Here is a 19,051-nt window from a genome sequence, read left to right as displayed (position 1 = left end):
CTTTCATTTTATAAATATCCAAGATCTAGATATTGTGACAAAGTTCCTCCTCTATCTTGGTGGGTCCTGCGCTTATTGGCAGATTTTCTTGCCTCAGAGATTCACCATTGGGTTGGGGAACAGCCCAAAGACCGTCCCCTCTGGAAGAATCCAGAGTTCAGGTCAATTGGGAGGTTTGGGGGGAACCCAGGCCCACTCTCTACTCCAGGTTCCAGCCCAGAGCCCTGTGGACTGCAGCTGTCTATAGTGCCTCCTGTAACAGCTGCATGACAGCTACAACTCCCTGGGCTACTTTCCCATGGCCTTCTCCCAACACCTTTCTTAGGGTACATCTACACTACAGGGGGGAGTCGATTTAAGATACGCAAATTCAGCTACGTGAATAGCGTAGCTGAATTCGACGTATCGCAGCCGACTTACCCCGCTGTGAGGACGGCGGCAAAATCGACTTCTGTGGCTTTCTGTCGACGGCGCTTACTCCCACCTCCGCTGGTGGAGTAAGAGCGTCGATTCGGGGATCGATTGTCGCGTCCCAACGGGACGCGATAAATCGATCCCCGAGAGGTCGATTTCTACCCCCCGATTCAGGCGGGTAGTGTAGACCTAGCCTTATTCTCACCACAGGACCTTCCACCTGGTGTCTGATAATGCTTGTGCTCGTCAGTCCTCCAGCAGCTCTCCCTCTCAGCTCCTTGCATCTCTTGCTCCTCACACACAACACAAACTGAACTGAGCTCCTTTTTAAAAACCCAGGTGTCCTAATTAGCCTGCCTGCCTTAATTGGTTCTAGCAGCTTCCTGATTACTCTAATACAGCCCCTGCTCTGGTCACTCAGGAAACAGAAAACTACTCATCCAGTGACCAGTATATTTGCCCTCTACCAGACTCCTGTACCCCACTGGTCTGGGTCTGTCACAATATTTACACATATTTCAAGATAGTTGGCCAACAGCTAAATAGCAAGGTCTATTGTTGATTTCTGTCAGAACAGTGTTAGATATGTATGTATAACTCTGATTTAATCAATTCCATGTTGTGCAGTGGCTGCTGTTTCCAACTCCCTGAAAGGAATCAAACTGCTAAAGCTTCCATAAAATACTGACCCAAAGCACATAAGGACATCTGTACCCCTTGCATGGGTTCACCTCAGCCTATTCTCCTTGCTCAGTAGGCCTGCACTGGATAAGTTGCCTTTTGGATTGTATGATCCTGGGAAGAGAAAAAGGCTGGATCTGAGCCTATTAGGAGGGTATGTATGTGCGTGGAGTAGACGAGGGGCTGTTTTGGTGTGATTTTCTTTATTAAATTGTTTTAAATATTTTCTTATCAAAAGCAACTTAAAACATACCTGATATGTTGTGCAGTTAGTTATTTGTGCAACAGAAATGGCTTTGTAGCTGACCAAGAAACTACACCACCATAGATTTTACATTCAATTGCTTTAGCCCATCTGTATGTCAGGTGTTCCATTACAACAAATCCTGCAAGCTGCACTGTTCCTCTTTCTTTTTCTCCACTGACAGCCTATCTGGAAAATGCTTGTCACAAGCCAGTGAACAGGAAAAAAGTTTCCCCAACAGCATCTTTTATTATGTTTTTTCTTCTTTTTTTCCTCTCTCCTTAAGAAACAGCATGGCCAGATATCACAGCATTAAAATCATCTTAAGATAAACATAAAACCATTGCATTACAGCGATCTGTTAGGAGGTTTGCTTTCAAGCATAATATTTGTTGAAAACCCAGATATAAAATGTATGCCAAATATAAAAAGTCTAGGGAAATAAAAGTAAAGGTAATCGCCTCCTACAAATTTCCTCTATACCCAAAAGACAATCCAGAAACAAGTCAAAATGTAACAAAAAATGGCTTTACTTATTTTGACAAGAAGCACAACAGCAGCAGATAGGCTAACGTTTCAGTACTAAAGTAAGATCCTTTGATATTGAAACATCAGATTAATACATTAACACTGAAACACTAGACTGCTGCCAGCTATTTCTGAAATTTATTTCTGAAATAAAGCAAGACCCTTTATATGATTACTGTGACATAGCAGGGTACAATTTAGACTAAGGAGCAGTTGTGCCACCCTTGCCCTGTAACCTTGGGTGCCTTACAAGGCCTTGCTGAAGTAGCTCCCACATGGCTCATAAACAGCCTTTGAGCATGCAAGCCACACCCTGAGTTTGTGTGCAATTGCAGCCTGCCAGCCACACTTGGGTTACACTCTGGCTCTCACCAGCCTTGGTTATACTACAAGGTGACCCCAACACACCACCAGTCTTACATTTTCTCCCAGAAATGTATGTCTCCGGGACCGTACAAGTTTATATCGAGTCTGTTATTTCTTTAATAGAAATAATACGAGCACAACTTGCCACCGCAAATGGAGTTTCCCAGACACTTCAATTTAAACACACTGGATTAGATAAAACAAGAAAACAAGTTTATTAACTACAAAGACATAGATTTTAAGTGAATATAAGTAATGAGGCATAAAAGTCAGAAATGATTACAAGAAAAAATGAAGCTAAAACGCAATTGGTACCTAACATAATAAATTATGTTCTGTTCATTACCACAGGCTTTCAGCAGTCTTACTGACCAAACTTCTTAGGTCAGAACCCTTTCTCCAGTCCAACGGCTACTTATTTTGTCATTTCAGGTGCAGTGAATCAATGGGTGGTGGTGTTGGGGGTGTGTGGGTGCTTTGGGCTGTTTGTTCCTCCTCTTTACAGTTTCAATCCCGCTCTTGAAAAACATTTCTAGCTAGGTACCAGGAGACCAAAAGTCTATGAAGAAGGATGTTCCCTGCTGCTTTTTCCTCAAGTGTTTGAGCTTCTTTTGTTTCCTTTCGTGCTTGATGATTCTGTTTACTGCTTAAATGCAAATTAAGCAGAGCACACATCCCTTTGTTTGAGACACACTTGTTTGCCAACTTCTGTTTGTAACATGTGTTAATAATACCATACAGTAGACTCTAACTTCACATACAATGTTGCCACACATAGTTTATCAGGATGATACTCATGAGTAAATTATGAGTTTTTAAATGATACCTTAAAAAGGCATACTTTGTACAAAGATTGTTGTAATAGTGTGTAGCTTGTGAACATGGGTGCATTCCATCACAATTACACTTTGCCTTTGTTTTTTAATCAACTTGACTTATTACTTTTCTATCTGGATGTGGCAATAGTTTTTTCAGTGGGTTGAATGATATTCACAGTTTCTAGGCCTTGCTTGTAGATTATAAAAATACTTAATCCTTTAGACTTTTTTGTTTTGGAGTTCTGCAGTTCCTCACTTCTGAATATTGAAAACCACCAAATGTAAGCATTTTGTCAGTTCCACATAAACATAAAAAATGTTCAGCAAAATTTGGCTAACTTTTATAAACAATTAATCTCCTTAACACCACCCACAGTAGGAGGCTAACTACAATCCAGTTGTGCTACATCACAAAAAGAAATAGAAATTTATTTTAATACAGAGTTTCTTAGAAGCCTCCATTGAAAGATTTGTAGCAGTGGTGGATAGATGTTAAAAATAAAAGCACATTAATAAAAGTTTGCATTAAAGGTTAAATCAAGCTTTAACAACCACCTTACAAAAGTTGAATGTCAATGTCAGTCTTACCAGTCAGGCCAGAGAATCTGGCCTGCCTCACGAGTGGTGGATTCCCTGACATTTGGAGTCTAAATCAAGACTAGGTGTCTTTCTAAAAGATATGCATTATCACAATTAAACGTTATGGGTTTGATGCAGGAATTACTGGGTGAAACTCCATGGCCTGAGCTATGGAATCATAGAAATATAGGGTTGGAAGGGACCTCAACAGGTCATCCAGTCCATCTCCGCCATGCTGAGGCAGGACTATGTATACCTAGACCATCCCTGACAGGTGATTGCCTGTTTTTAAAAACCTCCAGTGACAGGGATTCCACAACCTTCCTTGCTAGCCTATCCCAATATTCTTATAGCTAGAAAGATTTTCCTAAAGTCTAGCCTAAATCTCCATTGCTACAGCTTAAGCCCATTACTTATTGTCCTACCTTCAGTGGATATGGAGAACAGTTGGTCACCATCCTTTTTATAACAGCCCTTAATGAAGCTGAAGATTTATCAGTCTTTTCTTAAGCCTAAACATATCCAGGTTTTTTAAGCCCTTCCTCATAAATCAGTTTTCTAAGCCTATCATCATTTTTGTTGCCCTTTTGTGGACTCTCTCCAGTTTTCCCACATCTTTCTTAAAATGTGGCACCCAAAAATGGACATAGTACTCCAGCTGAGGCCTCACCAGCACTGAGGAGTGGGACAGTTACTTCCCGTGTCTCAATCAGGGTCCAAACTTCCTAAGGGCAGAACGGGGGTCTGAACAAAGAATAAGCAATTCAATCAATGTGTTATAAACTATGTAATTGTTTATAAATATGTCAAGTAAGATCTTTTATGAAAGTGTGTAATGTTCTGAACTTGATGGTCATTAGGAGATACATATGCAGGTTATGGTTTTGAATTTATGCACGTATAGCTGTGCAGAACATTATAATTGTTACAAGGGTGCAACTACATTACCTCACAGCAACCAGACAGGGAGGGGCACCTCTCAGGCTAGTTATTTGCACAAAATTAATTCCAAGCACCCAGCACAGTAAGACTCATAGAAAGGCAATAGTGGACTATTAAAGTTAATGGAAGGACACTGTAACTGAAAAGAAAACCCAAAACTTGGAAAACTAAGGAAGGATTAACTCTAGCCATGAAAGAAAAGAAAAGAAAAGAAAGCTCTCTTAATAGGGAAGGATTCTGAAACTAAGGCTATCCAAAAATGGAGAGCATGCATCTAAACTGGGTGTGGTCCATGAAATACTGGATTCCCTCTGTAACGGTGCCAAACTCAGGTCAGATTTTCAGAAATCAGGGCAGACACCCCAGACTGGTGGTATATTCTATCATTACATTTTACCAAGCCAGGAACAGGTGTTCTCCTGGATCACAATATTGGTTTTACCATGGAGCCACAGATAGTCCCTTTATGCTCTCTAACTTCTCTTTACCACCCACACAAACTGGAATTTATGATGAAAGGTTATTAAAACCAAAATTAGGTTACTTCCAACCCCAAAGGGTCAGTTACCCCAGGTCAAAATATACTCCAGGTCTCACCAAAGACAACACTGTAGCCAATCCTATAGTAAACTAAAACTGAAGATTTATTAATTAGGAAAAAGTAATGAGAGTTATAGCAAGGTTAAAGCAAAGAAAATACATTACAGGTGAATTAGCATTTGTAGGTTCAAAATAAAAGCAGAGATGTAGCAATCTGCCAGACTCAGAGTCTTATCAAAAATTCTCTCAAAGCTTCCCCAAAATGGCTTTTTTGGACTCCTATCTGACCTCTTTTTAAGTGACAAATCTGAGGAACTGTCCCAGATTGAGGTGTCATTAGAGGTGGTTTTGGAACAACTTGATCAACTAAACAGTCATAAGTCACCAGGACCAGATGGTATTCATCCAAGAGTTCTGAAGGAACTCAAATGTGAAATTGCAGGACTACTAACTGTAATCTGTAACCTATCATTTAAATCAACTTCTGTACCAAATGACTGGAGGATAGTGAATGTGATGCCAATTTTTAAAAAGGGCTCCAGAGGTGACCCCAGCAATTACAGGCCAGTAAGCCTGACTTCAGTACCCGGCAAACTGTCTGAAACTATAATAAAGAACAAAATTGTCAGACACACAGATGAACATAATTTGTGGGGGAAGAGTCAACGTGATTTTTGTAAAGGGAAATCATGCCTCACCAATCTAATGGAATTCTTTGAGGGGGTCAGCAAGCATGTGGAAAAGGGGGATCCAGTGAATATAATGTATTTAGATTTTCAGAAAGCCTTTGACAAGGTCCCTCACCAAAGGCTCTTAAGCAAAGTAAGCAGTCATGGGATAAGAGGGAAGGTTCTCTCATGGATTGGTAACTGGTTAAAAGTTAGGAAACAAAGGGTAGGAATAAATGGTCAGTTTTCAGAACGGAGAGCGATAAATAGTGGTGTCCCACAGGAGTCTGTACTGGGCCCAGTCCTATTCAACATATTCATAAATGATCTGGAAAAAGGGGTAAACAGTGAGGTGGCAAAATTTGCAGATGATACAAAACTATTCAAGATAGTTAAGTCCCAGGCAGACTGTGAAGAGCTACAAAAGGATCTCTCAAAACTGGGTGACTGGGCAACAAAATGGCAGATGAAATTCAATGTTGATAAATGCAAAATAATGCACACTGGAAAATATAATCCCAACTATACATATAAAATGATATGGTCTAAATTAGCTGTTAGCACTCAAGAAAGAGTTCTCTGCAAACATCCACTCAATGTGTAGTGGCTGTCAAAAAAAGCAAACAGAATGTTGGGAATCATTAAGAAAGGGATAGATAAGAAGATAGAAAATATCATATTGCCTCTATATAAATCCATGGTACGCCCACATCTTGAATACTGCATGCAGACATGGTCGTCACATCTCAAAACAGATACACCTCTACCTTGATAGAACGCTGTCCTCGGGAGCCAAAAAATCTTACTGCGTTATAGGTGAAACCGCGTTATATCGAACTTGCTTTGATCCGCTGGAGTCCGCAGCCCCTCCTCCCCCGCCCTGGAGCACTGCCTTACCACGTTATATCAGAATTCGTGTTATATCGGGTCGCGTTATATTGGGGTAGAGGTGTATATTGGAACTGGAAAAGGTTCAGAAAAGGGCAACAAAAATTATTAGGGGTATGAGCCTCTGCTATATGAGGAGAGATTAATAAGACTGGGAGTTCTTAGCTTAAAAAAAAGACGACTAAAGGGGGATATGATAAAGATCTATAACATCATGACTGGTGTGGACAAAGTAAATAAGGAAGTGTTATTTACTCATCGTAACACAAGAACTAGGGGGCCACCAAATGAAATTAATAGGCACCAGGTTTAAAACAAACACAAGGAAGTATTTTTTCACATAATGCCAAGTCAACCTGTGGAACTCCTTGCCAGAGGATGTTGTGAAGGCCAAGACTATAACTGGGTTCAAAAAAGAACTAGGTAAATTCATGGAGGATAGGTCTATCAATGGCTATTAGCCAGGATGGGCAAGGATGGTGTCTCTAGCCTCTGTTTCCCAGAAGCTAGGACTGGGCGACAGGGGATGCATCACTTGATGATTACCTGTTCTGTTCATTCCCTCTGGGGCACCTGGCATTGGCCACTGTTGGAAGACAGGATACTGGGCTAGATGGACCTTTGGTCTGACCCAGTAAGGCTGTTCTTATGTTCTATCTGGCACCTGGACCCTCCCTGTCAGCGTTCAGATGGATCAGAGGTAAAGATTGCTCCCAAGGCCACACCTTTATAGTTAAAATAGGCTAGCAAGCTGACAGGCATCTTCTCTGCATGGGCTTTGATGAATAGCAAATGCAGACAGTTTGTGATCTTCATTGTTTAACATTCAATAGGCCATTCAAAGATAATCCATTCAGTAAAGGCCATTCAGACTATGAAAAGCAAAATGGTCTATAGGTAAATCAACAAGTTTCAGGTAGATGAAGACAATAACATTAACATTTCACTAGTTTTCATACATTAATTAAATCATCTAAATGCTAATACATCCTTTGATTTAAGTTTAATTAAGCACAGGATACAGACATGAAAAAGGACATTGCACCAACCGGCTAATTTAGTTGCATTAGTACACCTCAGACAGGATACATACACAATGTAAATAGCATTCAGCGGGTTACAGACAAAGGTAGGGAATAACATTAACATTTAACAGACAAGTGAATTGGGACACTTAACACTGCCTTGTGGTCCTGACCTGAGCTCAGTTAGCTGCTAGCACCACACCCTCTATGATAAACAGCACACTTGAAAACTGTTCAAAGGCAATAGGTAACTTGTTAGAAAAGGGAATTTAGCTAATATAGGTTGCATCTTTATTATTATTTTCTGTGTACCTTGTATGTGTTTTGTTTTCCTTATTATTTCATCCTTAAAACCATGATTTTTTCTATTAAATAAACCTTTTGTTTCTTTTTATCCTAAGCAGGTTTCTGTTGTACAATCTGGGTGGGCGGCCCCAAGTGGACTGATAACTGGGAACAGGTTTCACATCATAGGGGGTGACAAAGCAGAAGGGAATGTCAGAGTGTCTGGTAGTTAAGAATTTGGGGGATTGATCTGGGGAGACTCAGGACCAGAAGGGCTGTTGGAGTCATTTTGCAAGGAGTAACTAGGCAGGCTTAGCTTTCACGCAAAGACGTGTTAGACGTCTTTGCTTGAAAGCTTGCTACTATTATCAGAGCTCTAAGCTATAGGAGCATAGCATAAGGGTACCCAAAATTACAAGGCTAGCAGTGACTGAATGTCTTACTGATCTGGGTGACCCCCAAACATCGTAACACTCCTGTTAAAACACCCAGGATTTACTCTTGTACCATACTTGAGCTTAAACAGCATCAAAATCCTCTCTACCAGGTCTCCCTCTGAAAGTACCACTTTGCAATGAGTGATAAACCATTCCTGGGGGGCTTGATGGCCCTCATATATTTTTAGTTCAGAAGGTGGATAAAGATACTAGGGAAGAAGCCGTTCTAGATTAGATTTGACAAATAGGGAGGAACTACTTGAGAATTTGAAAGTGGAAGGCAGCTTGGGTGAAAGTGAAACCTACAAACAAGTGATTCAATCTGGAATATCTGTATGCATTATGATGTTTCCAGTAGCAACTCCATGGAAGAGGTGCCAGCAGATTGTTCCAAGTTTTATTTTTGAGCTTCAAAACCACACTCCTCCCTTTTTTGTTTGTAGTATATCATACTTGGGATTAAGGCAAAAGATTTTTCTTGAAAGACAGGTTAAAAATGGCTTAGTAATAGAGAAGGTGGAGAGAAAAAAATTCAAATACATTCAGATTTTAAAAAAATTGAGAAAAAACATTTTGGTGTTGGAAATCTCATGTATTAAATCTGCTATGATGCTTTTCATTACATATTATCATTAATATAAGCTAATAAACTAAGTTGTATTGCATTGTAAGGAACCTTTTAAGATGATTGCGTGTTAGGAGTGTCTTATGTACCATATAAACTCGTTCATTAGCCCATTCGTTTATAAGCTGACCCCCCCAAAATGGATAGGTAAAAATAGCAAAAAATTGTATGACCCTTTCATAAGCCGACCCTATATTTCAGGAGTAGGAAAACTTTGGGTCCCAGCCCATCAGGGTAAGCCGCTGGCGAGTTGGGATGTTTTGTTTACTTAAGAGCGTCTGCAGGCATGGAGCCCCTCAGCTCCCTGCGGAGCTCCATGTAAACAAAACGACAATGGATTAGATATTCAATTCAATGATTCCATAGAGTTTAAAATCATCAAATTTTGGTGTGGATCCCTTTATAAGCCAACCCCCACTCTGATGCGTCACTTTTTTACCAAAAATATTTGTCTCATGAACGATTATCTATTTTCTGCTGGTATACAATTTTTCCATTTTAATAAATCCATCGTCTTAGTATTTTTAGTGCACAAAAAATAATGGATTCATGTATTCTACAGTTTAATGATTCATCTGGTAAACTACATTATAAGAAAAAAATAGGTGTTTATAATGTTTATTTTAGAAAACTAAATTAACTAAAGAATAATTTGTAAAGTTAGCCCTTCATGTTTATACTAATAAAAAGGAAGCAAAAAATGAGAAAACTTTCTTTCTTCCCATTTGGCCTTTGATATAATGTTCCTAATTATTTATGTAACTCTTCTTGAAAAAATTCCTATGGTCAAATACTGTTATGTGGCACCTGATCATGATAGAATCGAAGTTAATGGCTAAAGTCTTATTTATGTTCATAGGGCAGGATCAGCCACTAAAGGTTCACGTATTCCCCTCCCATTACAGAAGTATTTTCACATTAAAATAACATTTCAGACTGGAATAAAAAAATATAGATCTTTATTTCAATCATTCAATACAAAGTCTTGATTAAAACTGAAGTGTATTTGGAAATAAAATGCTATACATTACTGAATACCTTAAAGTAACCATATATTATCACTTATAGAAAGGTAAGCTGAAATCAGGGGAGAAATCCTGACTTCATTGAGGTCAATAGGCGATTTGCCATTGACTTCTACGAGGCCAGGATGTCACCCAAGTTTTTAAATATGTGCATATTTTCAATATACAAGTAACTTTGATATTTTATTCACCCTTCAACTAAATCTTTGGATCCAGGCTACGTCTACTCACACAGTAGCACTTACACAAGTAGTCTTATTGAAATTGAAGTGTTACTTAAAGGACCCAGTTTGCAACCCCTATTCATGTTAAGTACAAAAATAACTACAGTTGTGATACAATGAAGGGATGGCAAATTTCACAGCTTTTAGAGTATATACAAATATTTTTTTAAAATTGTAGCTATGACTATACAATTATGAGTGACGTTATGTTTAACACTTAATGAAAGTTCTACAGGTCTGTTTTAAACTACTGAAAAAAATATCCTTAAAATACATGAAACTCACTTTCTCTAAATTTACACTCAGCATAGATTCTGAAAGTTTTCAAACATATGTTGAATATCTACTTCAGAATGTTAAAATTCATATAGTACCATCGTTATTCAATGATTAATGTAGAACTTTATAAAAACATTTAACTGTGTTAATGCTTTGGTTTAAGAGGCTTTTTGTAATTTCTTTATTCAATAGCATATTTTCTTTAAATATTAATGATTTAAAAATTCAATCTCACACTTCAGAAAGATCAAATGGTATAAAATAGCCAGTATTTACATAAAGGCAAGTTTTGTCAGTGGTACAAGATTATCTTCATAGCTATAAGTAAAACAATCTCCTATGGGAGATCTTTGTGTTTTACAAAGCATGTAATTATTTCTTTAGCTCTGGACATTTCCTCCCACAGTGTAATGTAGTCTGAAGTCTTTCCCTCCTTCCCCAGCACAGGAGCTGCTACCTTTCCTTTTCCAATATATAAAAATTAGAGCTACTCTTTAACCATAGGCTAGGTATACACCTGGAAACATGCAGAAGGACCTCAGCAAATCTTAAATCCACCAAGTTAATCAGAATGCCTTTACTTCTAGTTAAAACCTGCTTTAAATTAGGTATGGATTTTCATTCTGTAACTTCCCCTCCTTTATTGAATCTGTTACCCACAGCTCAGATAGGATTTTAAATTTTTTCTCAAATGTTCTCCTAAGTGCTTTTATCTCTTTCACATGGGTATGATCTTCTCCCATAATTACATGGGATACACCCTCCTTTAGCTGTGAGACTATTTTTGCTCCATGAAAACGGAGCTCCAAAGCTCTAATTGATAGCATTGTTCCATGGGTCTTGGTACTGGGGTCATTAACAACAGCATAAAGGTCCAGATAAATGGTATTTTGCCTGAACATACCGAGTGGAGAGCTATTCCACAAATAACGTTCTTCTAAGTCAGCAATCATGTCCAAAGGCATCTTCTCATCATTTTTATTATTAATTCTTGAGAATACTTCCTTTAGTTGGGTCACATCTGTATCTGCTGTGTAGCTGTCACCATAACGATCGTATTCACATGCAAAATGTTGTTTTGTATCTGGAGACATGTGAATCATGAAGGCAGGCTGCCATGGTACAAATATTTTCATTTCAAAACACTGTAAAAGCCACTCTGCTCTCACAACATCATGCTTGTTGGAAGATATTATATTTTTTACTCTGACATTCTCAATTCCTGCAATAACACAGTAAGTGTCTGGTCCAGGGTTTTGTACCACATTACCACCACTTTCTGCTACTTTACTTTCCAGTTCAGATTTTGAATGGTTTTCTGTTCCAGTCATAACACAAAACTCAACATTTTCAAATATATTAGAAATCTTATTTACATTGGAAAGATCAGGGGCTTTAAAATTATCCATGATTCCAATTATTTTCTTAACCTTTGGTACAGTTTTCCGTTTCTTTTCTTGTGGTTCATCATCACCCATATCAAGGTGCTTAGATGCTAGCTTCCCTGATGCTTTACCTCTGAGCTGTTCTAAGAAATCCAAAGTCATACATTCATGCCACTCTTTGTCCTCTCTTATTTTCTCAATTCGAGGGAATCGCAAAGTGCAATCAGTTTTGTACATATCACTAGTAACAATCTCCGCTGCCTTAATCTGAACTATGACTGAGTTACAAGGCTCGATGTAGACTTCAGGCTTCTCAGTTCCACATAAAATATTACAAGGAGGATCTCTTTTACGGTAAGGTTTCCAGTGTTTGGCCAATTTCAAACCAAGATCATATAGCTCCTTCATAGTGTAACCAGAACCAACACGACAAATAGAATGAAAGACAGATGGTTTTTCACCAGGAGGGGAAGTCTCAGCAACAGCACACAAAAAATGAGACATCATGCCACCACGCAAACCTTTTCCCCAGTAACCACCAATAATTAATAGGTCTAGTTCATCCATGAGACCATTGACATACTCTGGTTTGATTTTTAACCAGCCTTCCCCACGTTTGTCTGGCTTGTAAATGGACATAGGATCTTTTATCATGATTCCTTCTTCTCGGTTATCTATTGCTTCATTTAGAGCATCAACTACTTCTTTCCTGGTGCTAGCCTGTGTTTTATGAACTATATGTATTCTGCCTGTTATTGGTGTAAACAGCTCATTTAGAATCTCATATCTTTTGCTTAGTATCTCATGACCCAACTTCTGATCATTAACCATTAATACATCAAACACACAAAAGCATGTCTGCAGATCAGAATCATCTGCCATTTTTTTTATGTCAAATTTGCTTCCCTTCTGCATAAAAGTTTGTGTATTGGGATTGTAGGCCATCATTTCACCATCAAGAATGCAGTTTTGTATACTATTTTTAAACACATTATGAATAAACGGAGTTAATGAACCTTCGAGGGGAGAAGCACCAAACTGCTGAGTATAATAATCAAACCCATTACGGGAGAAATACTTGTATACATCTCCATCTTTGTGCATCTGCATACGTTCACCATCTAGTTTAGTTTCTATGTAAAAACTTTGGTGGTTCATTTGTTTCTCAATTTGCTGGACATTAGCAATAGCAGCAAGCATAGGTTTAAAGGCAGAAAACAACATGATAGAAACATCACTGAGTGATACAGAAGGGTCATGCAGTTGTCTGCAAACTTTCTCCAGGTCAGTTGTGACATTGTGTAACTCAGCAGCATCAGGATGGAAAAGGGAAAATACGGTTTGCTGACTAACACCAAGTTTTAGATCCTTTATAATCATCCGGATCAGCCACTTCTGTTCAAGTGCTGAGCTCTGAGTTATTAACTGAAGAAGACTTTTCTTTACTAGGTCCTTCCTTTTGGCAGCATTATTACTAGCAACTGAATCCAGCAGCTCATTCACCTGTTGTATGGTCAGTCTGCCTTGTTTTGGGCACCTCGGTTTCAATACAAAATAGGCAATCATTGCAAAGTCTCCAGCATCTCCATGTGAGCCAGTAGGTGTTCTATAATTTAACAGTTTTAGGGCATCTTTTCCTTCTTTGGGTAAATTGAGCAGTTCAATATAGAGCTTAGCAAGCATGGTTTCTTTAATTCCATAAGCCATTCTCTCTCTTTCCAGTTGTGGAAGAATAAGTCGCATTGCTGGATAAAAAGAGTCTGTGACATCTTTCTCTTTTTTATGAAGAGCATCATGAAATTTCCTCCATGAATCTAAAAATTCCTTAAAATACTTGATTTTCTCTGGCCGGGATTTACATTTCTGTATTCGTTCTAAAATTGAACACAGATCTGCAAAAGGAACTACTGATGCCACAGTTCGTTTAGGGGAAGATTGAGAAGTAGGTGTGGAAGACATCAGGATTCACTTTTTCACTATTAAAAAAAACAAAAATATTTAAAGTGAAAGAAAACATACCACCAAATTGACCTATTTCTAAAAAGAATTAGGTAGGTTTTTAAAAATTACTTAGTTTAACTACCATTATTATCATCATCTATATTACAATACCACCCCACAACCCCAACTGAAATTAGGGCCCCCTTGTGCTAGGCTCTGAAAAAAAAATGCTGTAAATCCCTGAAGAGAATAAATTTTACATTGACAAGACAGTTAAAAGGATGGAAAAAGGAAATATTATCCAATTTTTACTGATGGGGAACAGAGATACCATGAGATTACAGGTAAAATGTTTGAAAGTGCCTAAGTGATTTAGAAGCATAAGGGCCATTATCAAAAGTTACTAAGGCTTGGTCTATACCTAAAACATAGGTCAACATAGCTACATCGCTCAGGACTATGAAAAATTTCATGATCTGTTCAACATGGTTAGGATGACCTACTACCTCTTGAGAGGAAGATTTTCCTACAGCAATAGGAAAACCTCTTCTGTCACTAAAGTGAGTATCAACACTACAGCGGCATAATTGCAGCATTTACAGCTGTGCTGCCATTGCACTTGTAATGTAGACATATCCTGCGGCACTTAGGAACATAAGTCCCATTAACCCAAGGACACATAAAAGTCTGTGGCAGACCTTCAAATTGATCCAAGATCTCCTGCCACCCAGCCTTAGTCTCAAACCATCCTCTCCCTTCTATTCAGACTCCCATACTTGAGAGGAAATCTTGCATCATATAATAGGACTGTCTAGGACATTTAATCATTTCTTATTTTCAATTAAACAGAGGTATCAGATGGTTCAAGGGACAGTAATGAATTACAGTCTTGCATCTCTGTGACAGATTTAAATATAGTGCAGGTTAGTAGTACATGATTAGATGGTTCTTAGGTAGTTACTATTGATCAAGATGAGGCATGGCTAAAAGCCACAGCCTAACAGAAAATGATGCATCCTGCCAAGTTTGGCACCCAAGGCCCCTAATTCCATCACCTAAAACCCAACTTTGGAGAAGGAGACACAGAAATCTGCATGTCCACTCCCTGCTCTGTATTTTTCCAGTGCCAAGTTGTGCTGGGTTCTGTTATTTTTGGGGACACTAATAGCGATTAAAGATGTTCTTTATTTGGGGAGTGGAATTTTGACTCCGGCACAAAAAACAGTAGGATTCAACTTTTACTCTTTACTTCTTCTAGTGGACAAGTGGTTAAGGAGTTGGAGCACTACAATCATGCATTATTACAACTACACACATATACACCTCCCCCCGTCTGTTGGATGTATATGCCTATTATCTCTGGTCTTACACTGTGGCTACATCTACACAGCAATGTAAGCCTAGTGTTAGTGGGACTTGAGTCAGCTGACCTGGGGCTTGAGCATCTACTTTGCATTTTAACCACAGATTAATAATTTTCTGACTCATGCTCCAACCTAGGGCTCTGGCATCCACACTGTAGTGTGCAATCCCAAGTCATAGTATCCAGAGCCCCCACTCCCCAGTATCGACACTCTAGCCCTAGGAACATGTGCATTGTAGGAAAACTCTACTGCCCATTCTGTTTCCTAACTGTAGTGGTGCTATTGATGGGACTCATGGCCACAAGGAGCACGAGTACACAAACCACATAATTAACTCCTTTGGTGGCTGTGTCAGTAGACCAACTGCAGTTTGAGAAGGCTTTATACTGAACTATCATCTAATCTGAGAATTGGGCTCTATAGCTCTAGGCTGAGTCATATTGGCATGAAAATCCCCACGTGCACCTGTTCTGAGTATAATTAGGACATCCGTCTCCAGGCCTGTCAACTATTAAACTTTGCAATTTTTAATTTTTAAAACTGGATGTTCAATGAAGGTGTTTTTATTTGTTCATTCATTCCTGTTTGTTTTGAAGTCTGACATAAAATGAAGGTATCAGAGGAAAAAGACACCCCTCTCCCCACCGAGCCTGGCTGCTGCTGCTGACTGCAGAACAGTTAAGTACATCCCCAGGGCTTGGGGTGTAGTGTTCTCCAGCACTCTGTGGGGATCCCTTATCCCTGCCCCCTCTGTACCCCAGGAGGTTGCAGGGAAGTTTTGGGGCTGTTTCCCACTCACCACCCTGACAGTGCATACAGCCTGGGTGTCCCTACACACACAGCCCCAGGGAGGGCAAGAGAAGCCCGGGAACAAGGGCCAACGAGCAGAACGGGGATCAAGTACTGCCCTGCAGGGAGGGGGAGCAGTAAACCTCCTGGCTCAGTGCAGCTCAGAGTGGGATGATCCCCAACATTCCAGTAGTTAAGAGCCACCTCCACTTTGTCAATTTTACTCCCTGCTTTGGGAAAGCTCCATGCTTCAGCGAGGAGCCGGAGCTGCAGGCAAGTTTTGGGGCTGGCATTCACTTATAGTCCTGAAAGTGCACACAACCTGGGCACCCCCTCCCCCGCCCCTACAGGCCCAGGGAAGGCTGGGGGAGCACTGGAGCAAGGGCCAGAGAGTAGAGCAGGGACCAACCACTGCCCTGCAAGGGAGGGAAAACAGTAGAGCTCCCGGCTCAGCCTGGCCCAGGAAGGGATGAGCCTAGGGTTACCATACTTAACAAATAAAAAAAAAAAGAGGACCCTCCACAGGGTCCTGGCCCCGCCCATTTCCCACCCCCAACCCAACCCTGTCCCTTCCCCGCCCTAACTCCGCCCCCTCCTCCCTCCCACTCCCAGCCACGCGGAAAGGGCTGCCCGAGTGCTACCGGCTTCACGGTTTGCCGGGCAGCCCCCAGACCCTGCGCCCCCGGCCGGCGCTTCCCCAGCGCAGCTGGAGCCCAGGAGGGGAAGCGCCCAGCCGGGGGCGCAGGGTCTGGAGGCTGCCTGGCAAACCGTGAAGCTGGTAGCACTTGGGCTTCAGGCAGCCCCCATGCCTCCGGACCCTGCGCCCCCGGCCGGGCACTTCCCCTCCCGGGCTCCGGCGGCGCAGGGTCCGGGGGCATGGGGGCTGCCCAAAGCCCGTAGCGCTCGGCTCTTAAACAGAGCCGAAGAGTCGGGGAGGAGCAGAGCCGCTGCGGCCGGAGGCTCTGCTCCTCCCCTGACTCTTCGGCTCTGTTTAAGAGCCGAGCTGCCCGAGCGCTACCGGCTTCGGGCAGCCTCATGCCTCCGGACCCTGTGCCGCCGGAGCCTGGGAGGGGAAGTGCCCGGCCGGCGGCGGGGGTCCGGATGCAAGGGGGCTGCCCGAAGCCGGTAGCGCTCGGGCAGCTCGGCTCTTAAACAGAGCCGAAGAGTCAGGGGAGGAGCAGAGCCGCCGCGGGAGGGGAAGTGCCCGGCTGGCATTTTCCCGGACACGTTCTGCTTTTTGGCAATTCCCCCCGGACGGGGGTTTGATTGCCGAAAAGCCGGAAATGTCCAGGAAAAACCGGACGTATGGTAACCCTAGATGAGCCCCAACATCCTGGAAGCTGACTCCCACTTTGAAACTTTGCTCCCTGCTCTGGGCAAGTTCCACACAGCAGCGAATAGGAGATGGAGGGAAGAGCAGGAAAGGAGAGCGGACTCGGCCAGGCAGTAATAGTGCTTCTGGCCCGCTGCGCTGGCTATCTGCAGCGCAGCCACTCTGCTGCCAGGAACCATGAGATACATCTGTAGGACTCCCAAGATGTGAGTCAAGCCAGGGCCACATGTACATAGGAAACCAATAGGGACCCTAGGTCCTGGCTTAACATGGGCTCGGACCCTCCTACCCTGCAGGGTCCTGGGTCTGAGCTCTAGTTTAGCACAACTGCAGTGTGGACACACAGAAGGTTTTTCTTGAACCCAGGCTCAGACCCAGGCTTAATCTGTGGTGTGGACATGTCCAAAGATTCTCAGGGTAAGAACGACCTTCTGTGTTGGGTGTCCAGCACTCAGCACCTTGGGGCCCAATCCACCACAACACAAATTAATAATAATTAGCCAAGCTTGCAAGGTCTTACATTCCGCTTGATGTTGTTATAGCTGTGATGGTACCAGAATATTAGAGAGACAAAGTGGGTGAAATAACATCATTTACTGGACCAGCTTCTGTTGGTGAAAGACAAACTTTTGAGCTTACACAGACTTGAAGAAGAGTGCTGGGTAACCAGCTCTCTCTCTCACACACAAACAGAAGTTGGTCCCATAAAGATATCACACACAGACAGGCAGAAATGTCGTCAAACTGAGTGGGTGAGGCAATGCTGCATCTGATCAATTTCAAAACTACTGAGAATGTTCTAGGCATAAGTGACCAGAAGCCTCTTGATCTGGGGCGAAATCAGGGACACACAGCACCCACTGCCCTCTTGTTTTTAGCACAGCCACGGCTTCAATCACCTTCAAAAGTTTTCTACCCAGTGAACAACCAGATGATGGCATCATGAACACTTCCCAGCATAACAATCGCCCATCCCAGCCCTACTGATGCTCCCAACACACTGACCCCCTGCATGATTCACAAATAATAATAATACAATGATAACAGTGGGGGGAGGGGAGAGGCGGGTGCACACAGAGCCCCTGCCCGGGGGGAGGGGCATGATGGCGAACCTGGCATTGGGGGGGTCATGAGAACCCCCCCCCCCCCAGCTGTGGGGTTCTTGGTAGGGGAGGAATCACAGGGCCCCTGCCAAAGGGGCGACTCGGACTGGGGGTGGGGGGAACAGCGGGGGACCCCGGCCCTACACACCCAGCGACCAGTACGGGTAACGCGGCTGCGTCACAACGGCCCGAGCGCCGACCTTGACGCCCCCCCGCTTCAGCCCAACTCACCCACCACCGGCAACGAGCCCAGCTCCTGCCCCACCACACGTCACTGGGGGCCACGCACCGACCCGGAAACTCGTTCATCGGACCCGCCCATTCGGAAGCTGGGGGGGGGGAGAGGAAAGGAGTTTCCCGACGACGCCAGGTCGCGGACCCCTCCCCGCGCGCAGTGGTTTAGTCCTGGCCGGGAATAGCTCTTATACCCTCCTCTGCGCCCGTGGGTTGGTTCATCCCAGGAAAAAAGGATGCTGGTCCCGTTCTCCCTCCCCCCGTCCTACGCCATAGTTCGTTGTCCTAGTATCAGGTTGGGGGGGAGGCACCACAATGATGCCCTTGACCCCGG

General features: G+C 42.2%; 1 protein-coding gene across 2 annotated transcripts; it reads right to left on the bottom strand.

Moving 5' to 3' along the window:
- Nucleotides 1–9,982: 9,982 nt before the first annotated feature.
- On the bottom strand, nt 9,983–19,051 carry LIG4 (DNA ligase 4). 2 transcript variants are annotated; one of them, XM_024100098.3, is made up of 2 exons: nt 18,912–19,051; nt 9,983–13,929 (listed from the first exon to the last, which is right to left on the bottom strand). In XM_024100098.3, exon 2 carries the CDS (start codon nt 13,910–13,912, stop codon nt 11,168–11,170), a length of 2,745 nt encoding a protein of 914 aa, XP_023955866.1. In that variant the 5' UTR covers nt 13,913–13,929; nt 18,912–19,051; the 3' UTR covers nt 9,983–11,167. The 2 variants fall into 2 exon arrangements, with proteins under 2 accessions (XP_023955866.1, XP_005305050.1); XM_005304993.4 differs by lacking the exon at nt 18,912–19,051 and adding an exon at nt 18,715–18,858.

This window comes from Chrysemys picta, chromosome 1 (assembly GCF_011386835.1).
Source record: "Chrysemys picta bellii isolate R12L10 chromosome 1, ASM1138683v2, whole genome shotgun sequence".
Lineage (NCBI taxonomy): Eukaryota > Metazoa > Chordata > Testudines > Emydidae > Chrysemys > Chrysemys picta.
This window is presented reverse-complemented; position numbering and strand designations above follow the sequence as displayed.